At 40.1% G+C, this 24,160-nt stretch overlaps 2 gene segments (V, D, J or C); both read right to left on the bottom strand.

Moving 5' to 3' along the window:
* Positions 1–10,202: 10,202 nt before the first annotated feature.
* Positions 10,203–11,003, bottom strand: LOC120567887. The segment is given in 2 exon segments: positions 10,203–10,644; positions 10,861–11,003. Coding segments are annotated over 2 exon segments (420 nt in total).
* A 10,630-nt stretch (positions 11,004–21,633) lies between these two features.
* On the bottom strand, positions 21,634–22,548 carry LOC120568499. The segment is given in 3 exon segments: positions 21,634–21,706; positions 22,108–22,429; positions 22,527–22,548. Coding segments are annotated over 3 exon segments (417 nt in total).
* Between the last annotated feature and the right edge of the window lie 1,612 nt (positions 22,549–24,160).

Below are 24,160 nucleotides of genomic sequence, written 5' to 3' on the forward strand. Positions count from 1 at the left end.
TCTGAACGGCAATTCATATGAATCTTTAGAAAATAATACAAGCATGTTGTTCTTTGTATCTTACCAAAGAAAAGAGCAGCAAGAATAATCCACAGCCAATGTTTCATCTCTACAACAATGTTTAAATCAACAGGTAGAAACTAGCTGATGTTCAACATTCAGTCTGAGAATTGTTCTCTTCACAGCAGCACTTATTATTGACTGAATGGTTGAACACAGTGCAGAATTATTGCACTGCCTACTTGATAATGTTGCCCTCTAGTGGAGGTACAAAGTCCAGTACAACAGTGTAGAAAAAAGTCTTCCAGCAGCTTGTCAGTGTGTTAGCTTGTGTTTTTATGCAGAGACTAGCTCTGTATTTTCATTTCTCTGTTACTCTACTAAGGTAAAGTGATTCTAAATTACATCATATTGAAGTTTATCATTGTGTGACTCCCTCTGGTGGATGTTGTGGAGTATTGTGTTATCTTTGCTCCAAAGGTTTTTGTACAGAGTTTTGGTGTTTCCTGTCACTGTGGGCCTCACAGCACAGTAATACACAGCAGAGTCAGACAGCTTAGCTGTGGAGATGTTCATATGGATTTGTTTGTTCTCCACTTTAATCTCCAGTCCAGGAATGAAGTTATTGTTGTTTACTACTCCTCCTGAAGAAGAGTGTGAGATGAGGAAATCTGGTGGTTTTCCTGGATATTGTCTGTACCAGAAGAAATAATTACCAGATGAATAAATATATGTAGGAAAGAGTAACAGAGCTGCCTTCTAAACTGTTATTTTCTTTCTCAGCTGGAGTGACTTCTTCACAGCTGATACCTAAAGGAAGAGATAACTGTTATTTCATGTTGTAAAAGACCTAATAAATGATTCACATTCAGATGTTATTAGAATGAAACTTTTTCATCCTGCATAGTTTAAAATACCTGTTAGAACGGAGAGAAACATCACACAATGCTGCAGTGACAGCATGTTGAATAAAGGTAATGTTGATGGTTTGTGTATTGATCTCTGTTGAATATAGACGTTCCTCTCTCTTCTATAGTTCAGTAACAGCTCAGCTCCTCCCTGAGTCTCTCTGTCTCCTCATAGCTCTGGATTTTCAATTCTCTGTTACACTACTAAGGTAAAGTGATTCTAGACTACATGATGAAAACTATGTAGTTTAACAGTGTGTGACTCCCTCTGGTGGATGTTGTCGAGTATTGTGTTGTCTTTGCTCCAAAGGTTTTTGTACAGAGTTTTGCTGTTTCCTGTCACTGTGGGCCTCAGAGCACAGTAGTACACAGCAGTCAGACACCTTAGCTGAGATGATCTCCAGTTTAACATGTTTCTTTGACTTGTCAATGTGAGCTGAGAAATTAGAGCCAGTTGTTTGAATCAACCCTTCCTCTGTGATGTAGAGCAGGAACTCTGGTCTGGATCTCTGGTATTGTCGGTACCACTGGATACTGTAGATATTACCCTCATATGTACAGGTCAGGTTGATGTTTCTGCCCTCTGCAACATGTTCTTCAGTACTTTCTGGCTTTATGCTGTTCATGGAACCCAGGGCTGCAAAATGAGTAATATTCACGTCAGTTATAATTAACTTACACAGATAAACATCTAGTTATGAAATAACTGGTTAATACAGCAGGTTATATGAGACTTTGATCTCTGTTCTAACACTCACCTATAAAGGCAGAGAAAAGTAAAAACAGGTAAAGCAACATGTCTTTGGAGTTGTTAAAGCCAAACAGACAGCAGATGAGCAATGTTCTTCCACTGCAGTAGAATGAAAAACTAAACAGCCTCCCTGATGTGCAGCCTTTCTTCTCAACATCAAGCTGATTGTGCTTTTAGTTCCTCAAACATTTCTGCTCTGGAGACAGAAATAATCTCATTGGTTGAGTTAAATGTCAGTGGGCGGGGCCAGAGAATAACATTTTGCTGAAAAGTAAAAAGATAAAACAGCAGTTAAAGATGTAGTAGGTAAGTCTTATAAAACTAACTTTCTGTCATATTTGCTGAAACTGACCCTATGTTCCAGTAGAACTACATGAATTATGTAAAAAAAAAACAGCTTCTCTGGCACCTCCTACAGCCTGTAGTGCCATTGGCAAAATTCCACCGCTCCCGGTCGATTTTCTCCAATCAGGGCCACAGGGGTGGTCTATCTGCCTGTCAATCACTGCTCAGGCACACGCATATATAGCGTTCTCCCCTCCCCCCTCCCCGTGCACGAGCTGCAGAAAAGTTTTCCAAAACTCCGTGAATAATGGAGTGGCTTTTCAGAGGTGGCATGGCTGCAGGATTTTAAAGATCTGAAGAACGATGCAGATGTAGCCACATTTCTTCTCGACAGGTAACATAATTACCATGAATGATTTATCTTTCACTTGGTTATTAGTAGTCAAAAGTCCACAAAGCTACGTTGGTGAGGATGATAGTATCGTTAGCACAGTGGTCGGTCTGATATGATGCTGAAATGGCTAACGGTAGCCTGCTTGTTAGCATCGTTTTACTGTTGGTGAGTAAAGTTAACGTTGTGTTAGTGTTTAGTTATTGACCATGTTGTCTGACATGCCTAGGCACTTCTGTGAAACTCCGTTGTGTGGGAGGGGCTTAGGAGACGGTTTGGGCTTCAGCAGAAAGGGGGGAGGGACTGAGGGGCCGTCCACACGGAAACGTTTTTTTGTGCAAACGCACATGTTTTGCATCGTTTGGGCCGACCGTCCAGACGAATCCTGCAAACACACTGCCTGAAAACGCACTTTTTTGAAACCAGGTCTCAGGGTGAAAAAATCCGAAAACGGCTCTCGTTTGGCTTCGTGTGGATGGTGAATACGGATCCGTATTGATTTTACACCCTCTCCCACGGCCGCTGACGCACAACTGTGGTGAAGCTAGCAAGCATGTCCCATCTCCGTGGTCAAACCAGCTCGCTTCATCTAAACACTGTGTCTCTGCTCCCTGACCCTTCCCTCTGGATTCTACACAAGATATATTGCTAACGTTATGTAGCCAACGTTAAAAATCGCTAAAGTAGCTGACCGCTCCAGCAGCACAGTAACGTTAACGTTAGCTGCTATGGCTATCTGTTTATAAAGTGGAAGTAGATAACTTATCAACTAGCTAGCTAGCTAATCTGTCTGCTTATCAACTCCTTGAATGGATTATAGTAACTTTTACCACGGCTTATTGTATAAAGGCTACTGCAAGAAAAACATAGATTATTAAAAAGACATCATTCATGGATCATTGATGTTTGTTTAACTGCAGATGTTAGAGCTAGCGAACGTTAGCGCGCTAACGTTAGTTCGCTGCTAGTGTGCTGCAATCATGCAAAATAAAAAGCAATCCAACAGCACATTATACAACTTAAACAAAGACACATTTTCTTGCGGCAGCCTTTATAAAATGAGCAGTGATGAAAGTTATTATAGTCCACGGATGTATTAAGAGAAAATGATAATCTGTTATGATGGGAAGTGGAAGTGACTGTGCTCTTCTTCTCCGTTTTCTGTAGCAGAAACAGCGCCGCCTATAGGCCTGGAATATGAAGTAGCGTATTGAGTCATTTACAAGTGGATTCGTTTGGACGCAACTATTCTTGAAACGAATCCAGGGAAGACGGGTAAAAAAAGATCGTTTTGGTACGTGTGGACGGGGCCTGAGAAGTTGTTGATGTTCAAATCTGTTGGCAAAGTCCTGGCTGTTCACAATCTTACCTACTGCAGCTTTAAGAGAAAGAAGGCCTTTGGTAGATGAGTTGTTGTGTGATTGTCTTAAAGTTTAGCAGTGTGTGACTCCCTCTGGTGGATGTTGTAGAGTATTGTGTTGTCTTTGCTCCAAAGGTTTTTGTACAGAGTTTTGGTGTTTCCTGTCACTGTGGGCCTCAGAGCACAGTAGTACACAGCAGAGTCAGACAGGTTAGCTGAGGAGATGTTCATATGGATTTGTTTGTCCTCCACTTCAACCGTCAGTCCAGGGATTGGATTTCTCATTGTTGTTCCTGTTCCTAAATGAGAGATGATGAACTCTGGTGGTTTTCCTGGATGTTGTCGATACCAATAAAACTCATCACCACTAGTTGGTTGTTTGGAGTATCTGTAGGACAGAGTAACAGAGCTGCCTTCTAAACTGTTCTCTTCTTTCTCTACTGAAGTGAGTTCTTCACAACTGACACCTGAAGGAATAGATAATTCTATTATTGCATGTAGCCTAATAAAATACTCCATAAATTATTCACATTTAGATGTTTTTGTAATAAAACGTTTTTATGCTTTATAATCTAACTTACCTGTTAGAATAAAGAGAAACATCAGAGAAAACACACAATGCTGCAGTGACAGCATGTTGAATAAAGGTAATGTTGATGGTTTGTGTATTGATCTCTGTTGAATATAGAAGTTCCTCTCTATTCTATAGTTCAGTAACAGCTCAGCTCCTCCCTGAGTCTCTCCGTCCCCTCGTAGCTCTGTATTTTCACTTCTAAAATGTGATTACAGACTAAGCCATGAAAAATATTGAAGTTTACCAGTGTGTGACTCCATCTAGTGGACATTGTGGCTGCGCCGGGTGCAAGATAGGGCCCTCAGTTGGTGGATTAGAAGGAGGAACCTGATCACAGTGACATGGCTCATTCACATGTTTATCCGTGTTTTAATCCCCCAACGTCTCCTTCCAGGTGACGCTACTACGATTAGACATGGTTATGGTTAGGGTTAAGGGTAGGGTTAGGTGCAGCGCTGTCTGGAAGAATACAGTTTGATTTAGCTTTTTCCAACATTTTAAATTGTCACATTTTTCTTCTACACATTTTCAGTGCTTATTTCTACATCACATATTTTGTGATATAAAACAAAAATTGAAAACGGGTCAATTTGACCCAAAGTCAACACAAGGGTTAAAAGACCATCAAGCCATTCACAGCCGTGTTATTACCTCAGTAAATATTTTCATAAGGGGTTTATGGTCTCAATCAATAGTTTTAAGCCTTCTTAAATACAGAATGATGTACATTTTTTTAATTATTTTGTCACTGATTTTAAAATAGACGATGAAGCAGGGTGTGTTTTAAGACGTGGCTACTTTGTAGTTCGCGAACTGTCAATAATTACAGAGGCTGGTGGTGTCCATGTTCTTGTTCTGAACTTTGACCATCTTACGCTGTTTTCACTACTTTAATCAAACATTTTGGTCTCCTAAAAATGGCTTTTTCAGCATTCAGTTGACAAGACACTAAAGGAGTCGGCTGTATACTTTCTCCGGTAAGTAATGTTACATTTATTTTTAAGTAGGGATGCACCGAACCCAGTATTCGGGTTTGGATTCGGCCAAATATTGGGCTTTTTGACGGAGTTCAGGTACTGTCGAACCTTAGAATCTTTTTCCACCGAACGGTACCAAAGAGAAGTAACAAGAGGCAAAACTTGAGAAAAAGAGATGAACGTACGGTGAACGTTGTGTTGATTGTCTGCTCTTGTCAAAGAGTATAGAAGTAACAAGAGGCGAAACGCAATAGAACGTTCCATTGCAACAAACTCACCCATGACCGAGCTGCAGCTCCACCATCTTGGACTGAAGCCTCTTCTTACTTCTATACTCTTTGTAGAGTGTTACACTTGCACTACGTGCGCTATGCTGGTCGATGTAATGTCTCGTGGTGGCAAGGACCCTAAACAATACACAACATTGCTCTTAAGACATTTGCGTATGAGTTGTGCATGAAGGAATCTACAGACAGCAGCCAAAATGCAGCAACTTCAGGTAAAGAAGGACAATCACTGCTAAAAACTTGTGTTAACCAGACAGTGCCTCTCCCGGGCTGTTCTCTTGGTAAATGAGTCTCCCTACAGTGGGAGCGGAGCGACCAAACAGCCAGCTGCTGCTCGTTAGCTAACGTTAGCTTTCTAATTTCACCCCCCTAACATGCCTTCATCATACACTGTTAGGCGATAGCAATGTGCTTTCCTACGATGTGTAAAGAGCGTGTGAATTCAACATTAAGTTGTTACATTTAACTATTTTAGAGGCTGGGGACGTTGTTTACATCATTAATGTGTTTACTGTGTTAATGGACTGAGGATCAGAATCAGAAAAGCTTTATTACCAAGTATGTTTTTAACACATACAAAGAATTTGTTTTGGTGTTGGTGTGTTTGTTTGGTGCATGTCACACATTCTCTAAATATAATATAAACAATATAAGTAAAGTATAAGTATATGTACACAGTATACAGTATGTATTAAATTAAAAATGACAAATTAAAAATAAAATAAAAGATGGGAGTAGAGGATGGGAGTAGAGTTTGGTTTGGTTCGGTTCGGGTTTCGGCAGAATCTTAACCAGTGGGTTCGGTATTCGGCCGAACCCCAAAAATCTGGGTTTGGTCCATCCCTATTTTTTGTTAGAGGCAAACTCAACGACTCAGAGCAGCTCTGCACAAACCAATGGGTGACGTCACACATGCTCTGTCCATTAATATTCTAGTCTAGGATTTCAACATGTTACGTGTTATGCTCTTTTCAAAATGTTTCTTGAATGTAAAGTGACAGTTTAGTATCCTTTGGTCCGTTTGAGGTCAAATATGGTAGAGTTTCTGGGGAAGCTTTCTGTTGTCATTAAATTCTTAACCTTTAAACACTGTTTGTTGATACCCCCTTAATTTATTGTTCGCGGTCAAAATTGACCGGACAGTTTTAACTGCCCCTATTTTAACATAAATACCAATCAAAATGACAAAGTATATTTAAAGGTCCCATGGCATGAAAATGTCACTTTATGAGGTTTTTAAAATTAATATGAGTTCCCCCAGCCTGCCTATGGTCCCCCAGTGGCTAGAAATGGTGATAGGTGTAAACTGAGCCCTGGGTATCCTGCTCTGCTATTGAGAAAATGAAAGCTCAGATGGACCAATCAGGAATCTTGCTCCTTATGAGGTCATGTTACGTGCTCCCTGCCCTGCTCTCTATTTCCTTTGTTTATCTCAGGTGTGCCTGATTGCTGATTGAGGGTGGCCCCGCCCCTGGATATAAGAGGATGGGAGACAGAGATCCTGGACAGAGACTGAGGCACTGATCACCGTTATTTTTTGGTTACTTTCTTTTGTGTTTCATTGCTTTGAGAATGGACATCAGGGGTCCGTTCCAGGTAGGAGGTTTAAAAAACTCTGAGTCTAACCCTGATGTCTGAGTTGATTTACCCTGAGATGGGAAACTCAGAGTTTTCGGTTCCAGAACAGCTGATTTGAGTTGGTTCAATCAACTCGGAGTATGTTCACTCAGGGTTACGCGCGTGCACATAAGGCAGTGAATGGAGCCATGAATGCCAATGAATGGAGCCATGATTCTACAATTCACCATGGTAACAACCACAAACAAACGGGTCGGCGGAAATACTCATGCGCACAAAGAGCGAGTTTGAACCATAGATATTAACAGTCTATGGTTTGAACATGTATTTCGTTAAAAAAGCAAGACAGCGGCCGCTGCTGCAAAAGAGAGAGAATTTGTGTGGGAGCAAATTGCTGCTCGAGTCAATGCGTAAACATTAACAATGTATTAATTTCATATTTAATCACAGTTAACTTTACTGGTGAAAACTGGAAATGTAGGCGACACCTATAATTTTATTCAGGTGCAATCCTGCGGGTGAAAAAGTAAACTATACTTTTCCCATTCTGAGGCTGCAGCACCATGATCATTACAAGAATTATAAGTATAATCATTTATTTCTTTTTAATGGCTCTCACTGGTTTGTGTCCAGGGAACACGTTTAAAAAAACGTTTCAGAGCGATCACACTTTTCTGACGGCTCTGCATACAGTGGCTTTACTATTACAGTATGATCCGCTGCTGTTATAAAGAAAACTGCCGTTTGCAAAAAACGTAATGCGACACAAAGAATCTGCTGGGATGTTAAAGCCTGTCCACGATGTTGAACTAGTAGAAGGATAAGGTATCATATCTAATAGACTGTGATAAAAAATACCTCTCAAATCGGTTATGTGGAAATGAAATAGGCCTAACATAAAGATGGGACTCAATATCATCTCCCGACGTAAACTCTCTGTGAATTAATACAGCTTTTTCATCAACGGAATCGTCAACAAAAGGACATGACATGTTTGAGAAAAAAAACATTTTAGTCTGCCTTACATAAACCAATACGTTTTTTTATTCATGCAGATAAAACTGCATTAAAATGCGCCTGATACAGACTGAATGAATGAATGAGGAAATGAGTTTCCCCTCCCTCTGAGAGGGAGGAGAATGAGAGAAACTCAAGTTTTTTTCCCCGTTTCTCTCAGTCTCCCTCCCTCTCAGTGGGAGGAGACTGAGAGAAACTCGAGGTTTCTTGAAGAAAACCGGCTCCCGACCAGAGGCCCGTTCCAGAAAGCAGGTTTAGTGAAAACTCTGAGTTGGTTAACCCTGAGATGAGGGAAACTCTGGGTTTTCCGTTCCAGAAAGAGAGGTAACTTAACCTCGGAGTCAGTTACTATGGTAACTGAGTCTGTGAACCTAACCTGGTCGGGAGCCGGTTTTCTTCAAGAAACCTCGAGGTTTCTCTCAGTCTCCCTCCGGCTGAGGAGGGAGGAAAAAACTTTCACTCATTCATTCATTCAGTCTGTATCAGCGCATTTTTTGCAGTTTATCTGCATGAATAAAAAACTAATTGGTTTATATTTGGCAGATTATAAAACGTTTTTCTCAAACATGCTCCGTCCTATCGACGATCCCATTGATGAAAAAGCTGTATATCACAGAGATACATCGATATTCCGACTATATATATATATATATATATATATATATATATATATATATATATATATATATATATATTCATTTCCACATAACCGATTTGGGAGGTTTTTTTTTTAACACAGTCCATTAGATATGTAGATACCTTATCCGTCCTCATATCACTAACATCAACCATTGTGGACAGGCTTTAACATCCCAGCAGATTCTTTGTATCGCATTTTGCAAACAGCAGTTTTCTCTAACAACAGTGTAGCCGGACCATACTGTAGGCTAATAGTAGGCTAAGCCGCTTATGCAGAGCAATCAAAAAAGTGTGACTCGCTTCTGAAACGTTTTTAAACTTTTTGTAGTGTTCCCTGGACAGTAGAGCCATTAAAAAATACATCATTATACATTATAGTTCTGTTAATGATCATGGTGCTGCAGCCCCAGAATGGGATTAGTATAGTTTACTTTTCGCCTGCAGGATTGCACCTAAATGAAATTATAGGTGTAATACAATTCCAGTTTTCACCAGTAATATTTAAGTTAACTGTGATTAAATATGAAATTAATACACTGTAAATATGTAGCTACGCAATTGACTCGAACGGCAATTTTCTCCCACACCAATTCTCTCTTTGCGCGGCACCGCTGTCTTGCTTTTTAACGAAACACATGTTCAAACTCGCTTTGTTGGCATGAGTATTTTCCCGACCCGTTTTTTTGGTTGTTACCATGGTGAATCGTAGAATCATGGCTCCATTCATACTGCCTTTTGTGCACGCGCGTAACCCTGAGTGAACATACTCCGAGTTGATTGAACCAACTCATATCAGCTGTTCTGGAACCGAAAACTCTGAGTTTCCCATCTCAGGGTAAATCAACTCAGACATCAGGGTTAGACTCAGAGTTTGTTAAACCTCCTACCTGGAACGGACCCCTGGTTAGGTTCACAGACTCAGTTACCATATTAACTGACCCCGAGGTTAAGTTACCTCTCTTTCTGGAACGGAAAACCCAGAGTTTCCCTCATCTCAGGGTTAACCAACTCAGAGTTTTCACTAAACCTGCTTTCTGGAACGGGCCTCTGGTCGGGAGCCGGTTTTCTTCAAGAAACCTCGAGTTTCTCTCAGTCTCCTCCCACTGAGAGGGAGGATGTGATATACAAAGTATAGACAGGTGGTGCATAGGCAGGACAAGAAATATATTGCAGTGTTATAAGAGCAGAATTAATATGGCTATGTAATATGAACAGTGTATGAACAACATGTAGAGATATGTGAAATGTAGTAGCAGTGACATTATAATAGTAGTATAAATAATATAGATATGCAGTGTATTAGCAGAATATATAATAAGAAAAACGTAAAAAAAAAGTATGAAGAGCAGTAGAATATGGCTATGTATAGGTGTAATTACAGTATGTACATTTTAATTAAATAAATAGAAAAGTATGGGTGGGTTAGGGTAGTGCAAATTGTCCTGGGGGTGCTTAATAGGTTAAATTGTCACCGGGATAACCTACAGTGTGTTACTCCCTCTAGTGGATAATGTGGAGTATTGTGTTATCGTTGCTCCAAAGGTTTTTGTACAGAGTTTTGGTGTTTCCTGTCACTGTGGGCTGCAGAGCACAGTAGTACACAGCAGAGTCAGACAGCTGAACCTTCTGGATCTTCAGAGGAACTGATGGCTTGTTGACTGTAGCATACATTCTTTCTTTCTGAAAGTCTTCAGCATCTTTTGTTCCAGAGTAGACTTGTAGTATGAACTTTGGAAAGCCATTTACTTCTTGTTTGTACCAGAACAAACGGGGAAATGTGTCACTGGTCTCAAATGTACAGCCAAGAGTAACTGTCTCTCCTTCAGTAGCAATGGCATCTCCTGTTGGCTGGATCACTCTGTCTTCTCCTTTACACTCTGGGGAAGAAGAGAACATTCAGAGGAGGAGATGAATCAATAAAGGTGATTGATTTAAAGCAGAACAGTAGGTTTAAAGAGTAAATAATCTGGATTTTCCCTTACTGCTGTTTTATGTCAGAGAAAAACATATAACATGTTATTCAGAATGTACGAGATACCAACAGAAATTATCTGTTTTTGTCTTTTTGTACATTAAAACACTATGTATCTTACCAAAGAGAAGAGCAGCAAAAATAATCCACAGCCAATGTTCCATCTCTACAACAAGGTTTAAATCAACAGGAGAAACTAGCTGATGTTCAACATTCAGTCTGAGAATTGTTCTCTTCACAGCAGCACTTATTATTGACTGAATGGTTGAACACAGTGCAGAAGTAGTGCACTGCCTACTTGATAATGTAATCCTCTATCAGTGTGTGACTCCATCTGCTGGATGTTGTGGAGTATTGTGTTATCTTTGCTCCAAAGGTTTTTGTACAGAGTGTTGGTGTTTCCTGTCACTGTGGGCTGCAGAGCACAGTAGTACACAGCAGAGTCAGACACTACAGCAGAGGAGATCTGCAGATCAACTTGATTTCTCTCCTCATTCAGTGTAGCTTTCAGTCGAGGGTGAGGAGGTTTTGCTTCCACTACTGAAGGCGATTTTGTATCAGTGATCAGGAGAAGAAACTGAGGAGCTGATCCAGGATCCTGTCGATATCACTGGAGATTTTCAGCTTTAACTGAATAGGTACAGGACAGAGTAACATTAGGGCCCTCTGATGAAAACACTTCAGCACTGCTGGCAGTAATATCATCTTCCATCGTGTTACCTAGTGAGGAAAACAACATGTTAGATTTACACTTCTGTTCCAAAGTCACATATCCAACATTTGAAAAACATATTTTTGATAGTTTATTATGCTGTTAACAATGTTGATACAATGAGATAAAGTGATGACATCTAAATTATTATTTTTGAAATGTGTAACTTTGAACTCCATCTAAAATCTGAAGTGGATCTGTAAAACTTTGAAAATGTCTTTGTATTTCAGGATTTATAATCAAAAACATACGTACCTATGAGAGTGAAGCAGAACAGAATTACAGTGAGTTTTTCCATGTCTGCAGAGGTGAAATGCTGTTTTTGAATGTTCAGGATGAAGAAGTTTTGTGAGTTGTTTGGTCTGATGTTCACAGCTGGAATCAAACAGTTCTCTGTGATGAAGCCACCTCTGCAGTCAGTAGGAGGAGACTCAGATGTTGAATTAGTTTCATTTCTTCAAGTCTTCATCACAACTGTGTTTCATTAGTGAAAAGAATCCAGACTGGCTCATAAAATACACTGAAGTTTAACAGTGTGTGACTCCCTCTGGTGGATGTTGTGGAGTATTGTGTTGTCTTCGCTCTAAAGGAGTTTTGGTGTTTCCTGTCACTGTGGGCCTCAGACCACAGTAGTACACAGCAGAGTCAGACAGCTGAATGTTCTTGATCTTCAGAGGAACTGATGTCTTGTTGATTGTAGCATCAAATCTGTCCTTCTGGAACTCTGGAGCATTCTCTTCTGTTCCAATGGTATCACGTCTCAAAATAAACATTGGGAAATCATTGACTTCTTGTTTCTACCAGAACAAATATGCATTCGAGCTAACACTGACTTCGATTGTACAGCCAAGAGTAACTGTCTCTCCTTCCAACATGGCATCATGACTTTGCGTAAATATACACGCCACTTTCATAAAGCAAAATGGCGTTGTTATTGTACGCATTTTCAGCTATCCACGTGTATGCCTACGCTGTATACAGCTGATGTAAACATACCCACCACGTGGGATCAGTCTGCTCCTTCAGTAGTAATGACATCTTGGCTGGATCACTCTGTCTTCTCCTTTACACTCTGGGGAAGAAGAAAACGCAGAGGAATAGATGAATCAATAAAGATGATTGATCTAACGTGAACAATCAATAGTTTAAATAGTTACCTAGACAGAGAGTCAGAATCAGGATGTTAGTCAGCCAGTGTTTCATGTCTGCAGTGAGAGGGGAGGAGAGAGAGGAAGAGCATTGATACTCTGATGGATCTGGGCCTTCACATCATTGGTCCTTCCTCTTCATCATCTGTTGAGGACAGAGGTGGGACCAAATCACTGTTTTGCAAATCACAACTAAGTGTCAAGTCTTTGCACTGAAGTCAAGACAAGGACGTGCCGAGTGAAGTCCTAAGTGAAGTTCCAATTCCTTAACTTTGTGTTTCGAGCCATAAACAGGTCATGAAGCAATCTTCACCAAATGTAGACAACCAACCCATACTCACGCCAGGTCGTGCAATAGTCACGTTATTTTGATTCATAAATTTGTGTACAGGTTACGAATTTGAAGTTTTTTTCGTGTATATGTAACGACTTATTTTGACGTTTTTTTTCGTGTATATGCAACGACTTTTGAACGTGTACAGGTGACGCTTTTTGAACCTGCTCTGGGGGACGCGACAACGGAGAAATGAAGCGCCACACACCGGCCAAAACAACGGGATGGGCCGCCACTCGCGGGCCGCCACTCGCAGGACGCGATCCACGGGCGCAGGGGCACACAACAACGGGGAAATGAAACGCCACAATGGGGAAATGAAACAATAACTGGACGGTTGTGGTTAGGAAAAAAAAAGAATGGGGAAAGGAACCGTCACACGCGGGACACACCGACAAAGGAACTGCAACACGCGGGACAAAGGTACCGCAACACGCGGGACGCAATTCCCGGTCTCCGGGGTGAAAGTTCTGTGTTTTCTGACCCATCCACCACCCTGACCAACCTCCCTACGCGGACTTTCGCCTTATCAATATTACTCGCTACCGTCAGCGTTCTGGGATCACGAAATATGCTTCCCATTAAAATGCATTGCTTTCAATTTCGTAATCGGCACACAAAAAAAAGGCATTTACGTAACCTGTCCATGACTTAATAGATTAAAATAACGTAACTATATAACGACCTGCCGTGAGACCTGGCTGAGACAACAGAGTTGTAATAAATTAAATTTACCCAAATCATGAATACATTTTTTATACCATGTTTTTATCAAGTGCTACTGAACTTATTAACTCTGACTCTGCACTCTCGTACTTTCATAATGTTTTATGTCTAAATTGTTTGTACCTGCTGCTCCTGTGCACTCTGCTGTGTTTGAGGAATTTAAGCCAGTTTCTGTGACGGTGCTTACTGAGGTAGTGCAACACATGAAACCTGCCTACTGTCCCTTAGACATGGTTCCCACCAGGATGGTGAAGGAGGTTTTTAATAGCACCATTGGGTCGAGTCTACTTACTTTATTAAATTCTTGTCTAATTTTAGGTTCTGTCCCAGCTGCCTTTAAATATGCTGTGGTCAGGCCCCTACTTAAGAAGCCTCATCTTGATCCCACAGTGTTGTCCAATTTGTTTCTCTCATCTGCCTTTTCTTTCAAAGGTTTTGGAAAAAGTTGTTTTCATACAGTTACAAGCCTTTTTACAACAGAACTCTGTGTTTGAAGAGTTCAGATCACGTCACAGCACTGAGTCGGCACTGTTGAGAGTACACAATGATATTGTCTTGTCTGTAGATGCTGGGAATCCTGCTGTTTGAGTGCTCTTGGACCTCACAGCGGCTTTTGATACAGTGGACCATGCAGTCCTCCTCTCTCGCTTTGATCAAGCACTCGGCACTTAAATGGTTTAGCTCCTATATGGCAAATAGGAACTTCTCTGTCATGACTGGTGACCTCTCCTCATCACTAACTCCTCTCTCTTGTGCTGTACCCAGTGGCGGATCTAGAAAATTTTACATGGGGGGGCAAAGGGGTAGCGAGAGATCTTGGTAGGGTGGCAGGGGAAGACGGTACATGGGAACCCCCATACGTAAACTACGCCTCGCCCTGCTATGCCCTAAACTGCTACGCCCTAAACTGCTACAACTATTATTTCTAGTCATAGTTCCATTATCTTTTTTGTTACTATAATTACCATTATTATGAATCATAAAATTCTCTATATCTGTATCCATCTGTATCTAACCGGCAGCGGCCACCAAGACCCTGGGTCTGTCTGATGTTTCTGCCCAAAAGGAAGTTTTTCCTCGCCACTGTTGCACCAAATGCTTGCTCTTGGGAGAATTGTTGGGTCTTTGTAACTTAAAGAGTGTGGTCTACACCTACTCTATCTGTAAAGTGTCTTGAGAAGAGTCAACTGTTGTTGTATATGTAAATATTTACATATCTAACCCTATAACATATACAACAGAATGGAAATAGCCAAAAACTGAAAAAACGTCATGTCACAACATGTTATGTTACTGTACTGCAATTTATATGTAAGGAGAATATAAACCAACCATATGGTCCAGGGGTAACTGCAGCCTCCTCTTCCTCTCTGTCATCTTCATCTGCCTCCTCCTGATCACTCTCTGCCTCTGTCCCTCTCTCTGAACCTGCAGCCTCCTCTTCATCCCTCACTGTCAATTCTTCCTTTCCCTCTTCTCTTTCACTCATTTCTGCATCTCCTTCTGTGGTCTTCTCCTGCTCTGACCTGCCTGGTCTCTCCAGTTTCCTGTTTTCTCCTTCTTCATTTCCCTCCTCCTCTTCCTCCTGTGCACATCTCAGAATTTTCTTGGCTGGCAATATCCCCACTGTTAGGCTTCAGCTAATATCTCCAGCTACTCTGGCCTGCAAAAGTCAAGATGTGAAAAGCTCTTGTTATTATTGTATTACATTACACTGTATGGCCCTGTAGCTAATAAGTAGCCTAAAAAAACATAACATCAGACGAGATTTATTACATGCACACATCAGTTATGTTTAGACTAGCCTTCTTAATCCCGTTGCATTTGTTGTTTTCCCAGTTTGACAGTAAAGGATGTTGCCTGGTTTAATTTGTGCAGCCATACTGCCGTGATATGTGAGAGGAAGTGGATTTAATAGTACTCCTTAACTAATCGTATACAAATGATCGGTCTCAGCGAGCACTGTGTAGTGTGTTTTAACATAACGTCACCGAAACGGAGACCCTCTGTAAACGTTATGAATTCAAACATGCCAGTTTGTAATATTTTGTATTCTGCTCTTCTTGTCTTTACTGAAATCAAACTAATCAAACAGCAGAATGCGCTTACAAACCACGAGGGAGCGATTTGACTTTTGGCTAACGTAATGGACGCGCTGTTGTTGATGCTGACTCGCCTTTAGCATACATTACATTTATTACAAATTTAACTTTACATGAAACGTGTGTTTTAACTTCACCTGGGGAAACTGACTTCACCTTCAGAGGCTCGGGGGGCAGTTCAGTCGCTCCAGTCTTTGCCGGGATGCAGGGCCCCCACACCGCAGCAGACTCGCTGTGTGCGAGCCAGAATGTGCGAACGCTGCTCTGCACGTTTGATGCAGGGACGTAGCTAAGTATGTGAGGGGCAGGGGGCTAAGATTACATCTACAATTATTATTTATTATGAATTAATATAAATTAATTGTTTGTTTCAATGTTTTAAGAAGCCTGTGCACATAGTGGCAGTTTGTTTTTACAAGCAAAGTTTTTTGAACACCAAAGTTAGGGGGGCAGCTGTGGGGGCAAGGCCCTACAGTGGGGGGTCAGCTGCCCCCCCTTGCCCCCCTGTAGATCCGCCCCTGGCTGTACCTAGGAGTTCAATACTTGGCCCCATCCTGTTTTTCTTATACATGTTGCCTTTAGGGGCATTGTATATATTATAGGTAAGCACAACCATTTCATTGTTATGCAGATGATTTGCAAATTGATTTGCCTTTGAAATACAATTACAGTGTCACACTAAACTCCCTGTAGTTGTATTAATGATATTAAATTGTGTCTTTCACAAAACGTTCTTAATTTGAATGAAGATAAGTGTATTACCTTCAGTACTTCATGCATGCCAAACGGTCCAGCTTTGAGTTTGGGAGCTCTGGCTTCATACACTAAGCCAGCTGTCAAGAATTTGGGGGTTACATTTGATTGCAGCATGAAATTTGATAAGCAGATCAGCAATGTTTTCAGAATGAGCTTTTTCCAGCTTCCTCTCCTGGCTAAAGTTAAGCCCTTCCTTAACAGGCATGATCTAGATAGCTCCTCCCTAAATCTCTCTGCCTCCTCGTAACTCTGTATTTTCACTTCTCTCTCTTACACATTTAAGGTAAAGTGATTCAAAATTACATCATATTGAAGTTTAACAGTGTGTGACTCCCTCTGGTGGATGTTGTGGAGTATTGTGTTGCCGTTGCTCCAAAGGTTTTTGTACAGAGTTTTGGTATTTCCTGTCACTGTGGGCTGCAGAGCACAGTAGTACACAGCAGAGTCAGACAGCTGAAGCTTCTGGATCTTCAGAGGAACTGATCTTAACTTGGAATTGTGTGTAGATGAAAATCTCTCCTTGAACTCGTCTGGTGTGTTCCCTTCCTCCCCTTGAACGCGCATCAGAATGAATTTGGGGCTGTTGTTTCCATCCTGTTTGTACCAGAAGAGATAATTATTAGTTGCACTGCTGTTATATAGACAGCCAAGTGTTATTGCCTCTCCTTCAGTAGCAGTCACATCTCCTTCTGGTTGCAGCACGTTGTCTTTTTGTGCTCTGCATTCTGTAAAACAGCAACAAACAGAATCAGTGTGCTGTCAAAGAATCATATCAATGTTGGATTGATATCAAAGAAAACAGAGTTGTGTCCATACCAAGGCTCATAGCAGCCAGCAACACTGAGATGAACAGAGGCTTCATATCTGCAGTGTGGAGTAACTCTGAGCTACAGCAAGTATAAAGAAGGCTGTGATCTCTCTGTTTAGTCTTCATCAACACTAAGTTGGTGGATTAGAAGGAGGAACCTGATCACAGCCCTGGGTTATTCCCCCTACTGACAACTTTACACTAAACACATGTTGTGCCTCTGTCGTTTCTTAGTGTAACATTTCTTGTATGAAGTGGTCTTTGTAGTTTTTAACTGACATGGTTCCTGTTTTGGAGCTGGTGCAGATTCACTTTGTTCTCTAACGTATAAAAGGTGGTAATTGTAGTGAAACTGTACATGCCTTTTACTATTTCTTTCTAGAAAGTTTGAAAGTAAACTGAGACTTCATATTTCAACATGTTATGTTTTATGAATTTTTCAGAATGTTTCTTGAATGTAAAGTAATAGTTTAGTATCTATTGGTCCTCTGCAGTTGTTTGAGGTCAAATTTGAAAATGGTGGAGTTTTTGGGGAAGCTTCTGTTTTTGTTGAATATAAACTACCAATGATTTAAGAGTTGTATTAGTTAATGTATCAGTTTCTATTTGAGATGCAGATCAACATATTCAACAATGGAAGGAGTTCAATGTGGCCTAATGAGGCATTGGTGTCATTTTTTGATTTATTACAGTACATATATTACGTATTGGACCTTTTAATTAAATCCTGCCAAACACAACAACCTGCCTGTTTCTTGGAGAATATAATGCTGGATAATATAATGTTAAGCTAGCTGTATAGCTGAAGAATACGTTGCCTGCAACAACCTTTAGTGAGGACAGCATATGAGTTCTTTGAATTATGATGTTATGGAATATAAACTATCAATGATTTCAGAGTTGTATTAGTTAATGTATCAGTGTCTATTTGGGATGCAGACCAACATGTTGAACAATGGAAGGAGCTCATTGTGGCCTAATGGCCCACAGGATATGAAGAGGATTTAGTAGGTAAGTCAGTGTCCATTTATTTGGTGTTTTTGTGTTTTGTGTTTTAACCATCATACATTTGGTTTGTCATTGATGTGGATTTGCTGCTCATGTGAATCCTCCGACAGTGTTACATTAGCAGCTGTAAGCACAGGGACTCTGATAAAACTGGAATAATCAGAATCCATCTGATATGAAGCTGTGGTTTGAATACCACTTCCCTCCTCTTTGAAGAGTAGTCAGATATCTGTGTTCAGGTTTTTGTACAGCCTCTTCTACAATTTGTATCACTGTGTTTCTAGAGCACAGTAGTAGAGACCTGTGTCTGCCAGGGTTAGTGTCGTTATGGACAGTTCAGTTGTTTTCACTGATGTTTTGGATTCATACCGCTCATCTGGGATATATTCACCAATAATAGCTCCTTTCCAGAGTATGAACTGAGGGGCCTGAAGGTCAGAATGATGTCTGTACCAGTGATCAGGTCAGGATCACTATCTGTTGTCTCATATTCACATCAGATTCTCCTTCTTTTTTACTGACTTCAACGTCTACAGCAAAAATTTTGTTTCCAGCTATTATTCCTGAAAAAAGTAGAGAAAATTAAGCCATCAGACTAACCTTGTTCATGAGGCCGAGAGGAGAAGACAGTGGAAAATGTCAACTGTACAATGTTACTCTTGACAGAAACAGCTCAACTGTTCACAGATTTCTGCTCTGAACTGCAGTTTAAATAAATATTTAGAAAATAATAAAACCATGTTGTTCTTTGTATCTTACCAAAGAAAAGAGCAGCAAGAATAATCCACAGCCAATGTTCCATCTCTACAACAAGGTTAAAATCAACGGGAGAAACTAGCTGATGTTCAACATTCAGTCTGAGAATTGTTCTCTTCACAGCAGCACTTATCATTGACTGAATGGTTGAACACAGTGCAGAAGTAGTGCACCCCCCCACTTGGTAATGTCGCCCCCTCTAGGGGAGGTATAAAGTTCAACAGAAAAACAACTTTCTTGTCAAGTGGTTTTGTCTAAACAAAAGTTAAAGGGATGATAGAATGATTATATAGGGTATTTCACACTGTTCCTTATGGTCTCCTAATGGGGTATGTGTAACATTAGTTGGGCTGAAAATGGCCTGGTTGATATTTTATTGGCCCTTATGCATCCCTGTGTTTTGGCCCTATTTGTAACAAGAGCTTTTCTTCCAAATATGGTATGATCATGAATATTTAGATTAGCTGCGTGCTGATTAGTTGAGCGAATCCCAATACACACACATTAGAGACGCGCACTGATTAGTTGAGCGAATCCCCCATACACACACATTAGAGAAGCGACAGAATCTCACATTCCAAACACTGCAATGTTTCACTTCTGAAAGACAAATATTAAATCCAAATTAAAAGCCAATGTTAAATTGGAATCAAAAAGCCAAATATTCAATCCAAATGGATAAGCCAAATGGAAAATTAAAAAACAAAAAATAATATTTTTAATTTGATCTCGCTTTGTTGGACTTTCAATTTGTGTTTGGACTTTCAATTTGAATTATGAATAAATATTTCCTCCATAAACAGCGAGCTGCAGGCCCTGGAGCTCTGTCAGGGCAGCGGCGTTTTGGTAGTCCAGTACCCCCAGAAAACGGTGAGTTTGCGCGGGTATTGCGCACCGGGGGCTGCCAGGCGGAGCTCAATCGAGCACACAGCAGGCCGGGGTCGGTGAAGAAAGACAGGCAGAGCGGCGATGTAGCAACCCAAGCAGCACCAGCCGCTGAACTCCGACACACAGTCGGACAAAATTTGAAATTTGCCATCCATTTTCGTAAAACAGCTCATATTTGAGCTTTACATAGTTTATTTCTCACATAAAAAAGTTTCAGAAGTGAATTTTGTAATGGAATAGCAGAGATCTGTGCGACCTAGATTCAGAAGACTACCTGATCTCAGGTCAGTTGTGTAGCCTATGTAAATTTTGGGGCATGACCGTTCTCTTAATACACCCATGGGCGTGACAAAAGTACAGGTCTTGGGATGCTTACGTAAGCTTCTAGCTTTGTTGAGTGTCGCCCGTTTTCAGAGGCAATTTCAAAATATGAGATTTTCATAGTAAAGGGGTGTCAATGGGATTTTGAGCTTCTATGTATGTCCTATTTACCCACCGAACTGTCATTATTCAACTATGACAAGGTAAAATAGGTTTTGCATTCTATCACCCCTTTAAGACTCACAAAAACAATTAACTGGATTACATATTTTTCATGAAGTTGTAAGGACAAATAATCAGTGTAAACAATGAATTCAATGAATTATGTTCTCATTGTCCACTTGACAGCACTGTTGTTCAATGAAAGGAGGAGCTGAAGTGAATAAATGTTTACTGAGGAGCTGGCAGGTTTTTGTACAGAGACTGTGGGTTTGCTGTCACTGTGGGCCTCACAACACAGTAATACAGAGCAGAGTCTGTCACTGCAGCAGAGGAGATCTGAAGAACCATTTTGGTTTTATCCTCACTCACTGAAAGAGACAGTCCAGAGTTTGTTAAATTTTGTAATCCCAAGTGATTGATGAGGAACTCTGGTGGTTTTCATGGATATTGTCGATACCAGGAGAAATAATCAGTATAATCAGCGTTTTTGGAGTATCTGTAGAACAGACTAACAGAGCTGCCTTCTACACTGTTCTTTTCTGTCTCGACTGGAGTGAGTTCTTCACAGCTGATACCTAAAGGAAAAGATAACTCAGTTATTTAATGTTGTAAAATACTTAATTAAAAATATTTAGATATTATTGGAATAAAATATGTTCATGCTGTATAGTCTAACATACCTGTTAGAATGGAAAGAAACAGCAGAGAAAACACACAATGCTGCAGTAACAGCATGTTGACTAAAGGTAATGTTGATGGTTTGTGTATTGAACTCTGTTGAGTATAGAAGTTCCTCTCTCTTCTATAGTTCAGTAACAGCTCAGCTCCTCCCTGAGTCTCTCTGTCTCCTCGTAGCTTTGTAGTTTCACTTCTCTCAGTTACACTTCTAAGGTTAAGGGACTACAACATAGTGAAGTTTAAAAGTGTGTGACTCCCTCTAGTGGATGTTGTGGAGTATTGTGTTGTCTTTGCTCCAAAGAGACCTTTGTCTGCCAGGGTTAGTGTCGTTATGGACAGTTCAGTTGTTTTCACTGATGTTTTGGATTCATACCGCTCATCTGGGATATATTCACCAATAATAGCTCCTTTCCAGAGTATGAACTGAGGGGCCTGAAGGTCAGAATGATGTCTGTACCAGTGATCAGGTCAGGATCACTATCTGTTGTCTCATATTCACATCAGATTCTCCTTCTTTTTTACTGACTTCAACGTCTACAGCAAAAAAAAAATTTTCCAGCTATTATTCCTGAAAAAAGTAGAGAAAATTAAGCCATCAGACTAACCTTGTTCATGAGGCTGAGAGGAGAAGACAGTGGAAAATGTCAACTGTACAATGTTACTCTTGACAGAAACAGCTCAACTGTTCACAGATTTCTGCTCTGAACTGCAGTTTAAATAAATATTTAGAAAATAATAAAACCATGTTGTTCTTTGTATCTTACCAAAGAAAAGAGCAGTAAGAATAATCCACAGCCAATGTTCCATCTCTACAACAAGGTTAAAATCAACGGGAGAAACTAGCTGATGTTCAACATTCAGTCTGAGAATTGTTCTCTTCACAGCAGCACTTATTCAGTACAATCAGTACAACAGTGTAGAAAAAAGTCTTCCAGCAGCTTGTCAGTGTGTCAGCTTGTGTTTTTGTACAGAGACTGTGGGTTTGCTGTCACTGTGGGCCTCACAGCACAGTAGTACAGAGCAGAGTCTCTCACTGCAGCAGAGGAGATCTGAAGAACCATTTTGGTTTTATCCTCACTTACGGAAACAGACAGTCCAGAATTTGTAGTTTGCATTATTTTTCCTGATTCCAGATGAGAGATGATGAACTCTGGTTGCTTTCCTGAATATTGTCGATACCAGAAGAATTGATCAGCAGAACCTTTGGAGTATGTACAGGACAGAGTAACAAAGCTGCCTTCTAAACTGTTCTCTTCTGTCTCAACTGGAGTGAGTTCTTCACAGCTGACACCTAAAGGAAGAGATGACTATTATTTCATGTTGTAAAAGACTTAATGAATGATTCCAATTTAGATGTTATTATATACTTTTCAAGCTGTATAACATACCTGTGAGGATGGAAAGAAACATCAGATAAAACACACAATGCTGCAGTGAAAGCATGTTGAATAAAGGTAATGTTGATGGTTTGTGTATTGAAGTCTTTGAATGTAGAAGTTCCTCTCTCTTCTATAGTTCAGTAACAGCTCAGCTCCTCCCTGAGTCTCTCCGTCTCCTCGTAGCTCTCTATTTTCACTTCTCTCTGTTACACTACTAAGGTAAAGTGATTCTAGACTGCGTCATATTCAAGTTTAACAGTGTGGGATTCCCTCTAGTGGATGTTGTGGAGTATTTTGTTGTCTTTGCTCCAAAAGGATTTTGTATGGAGTTTTGGTGTTTCCTGTCACTATGGGCTTCACAGCACAGTAGTACACAGCAGAGTCTGACACTGCAGCAGAGAAGATCTGAAGAATAATTTTGGTTTTATCCTCACTTACATGAACAGACAGTCCAGATTTTTTTTCATTTTGCGTTCCCAAGTGAAAGATGAGGAACTCTGGTGGTTTTCCTGGATGTTGTCGATACCAAAAGAATCGATCAGCAGCAGTTGCTTGTTTAGAGTATCTGTAGGACAGAGTTACAGAGCTGTCTTCTAAACTGTTCTCTTCTTTCTCAACTGGAGTGAGATCTTCACAGCTGACACCTAAAGGAAGAGATAACTCTGGTAGTTCATGTTTGTGTGAGACTCAATGAATGATTCAAATTTAGATGTTATTGGAATCAAACTTGTTCATGTGTCATAATCTAACATACCTGTGAGGATGGAAAGAAACATCAGAGAAAACAGACAATGCTGCAGTGACAGCATGTTGAATAAAGGTAATGCTGATGGTTTGTCAGTCGAATTCTGTTGAATATAGACGTTCCTCTCTCTTCTATAGTTCAGTAACAGCTTAGCTCCTCCCTGAGGCTCTCCGTAAAGTGAATCTAGACTATATATTGATTGTAGTTTACCAGTGTGTGACTCACTCTGGTGGATGTTGTGGAGTATTGTGTTGTCTTTGCTCCAGAGGTTTTTGTACAGAGTTTTGGTGTTTCCTGTCACTGTGGGCCTCACAGCACAGTAGTACACAGCAGAGTCAGACACTTTAGCAGAGGGGATGTTCATGAGGATTTGTTTGTCCTCCACTTTAATCGTTGATCCAGGGATTACATTATTTTTGTTTCCTTCTTGTCCTGAAGCAGAGTGGGAGATGATGAACTCTGGTGGTTTTCCTGGATATTGTCGGTACCAGAAGAAATAATTACTAGTTGACATTGTAAGGTAAGTAAAAAAGGGTAAGATAAAAAAAGTAATGTTTTTTTTAATTTTTTTTTTATTTATTTAATATGTAACTATACAAAACAAAAAAAAAAAAAAATAATTTATTTTTTTTATTTATTATAATTAAAAAAATAATAAAATTAATATTTTTTTAAAAAAAAATAATCTAACTATGTAAACTAGCATACATTATGAAAAAGAAAAAAAAAAAAAAAAAAAAAAACAAAAAAAAAATAATATAAATAAAAAAATAATTTTTTTTTTTTTTTTTTTTTTTTTTTTTGTTTTTTTATATAAATTCTCTTTTTTTTTATTTTTTTAAAACAGGGCAGTTCTCCGGGGGCTTTTTCGGTTTCCTGGTGGCTCTGTTTTTTTTCT

This window comes from Perca fluviatilis, chromosome 11 (assembly GCF_010015445.1).
Source record: "Perca fluviatilis chromosome 11, GENO_Pfluv_1.0, whole genome shotgun sequence".
NCBI lineage: Eukaryota > Metazoa > Chordata > Actinopteri > Perciformes > Percidae > Perca > Perca fluviatilis.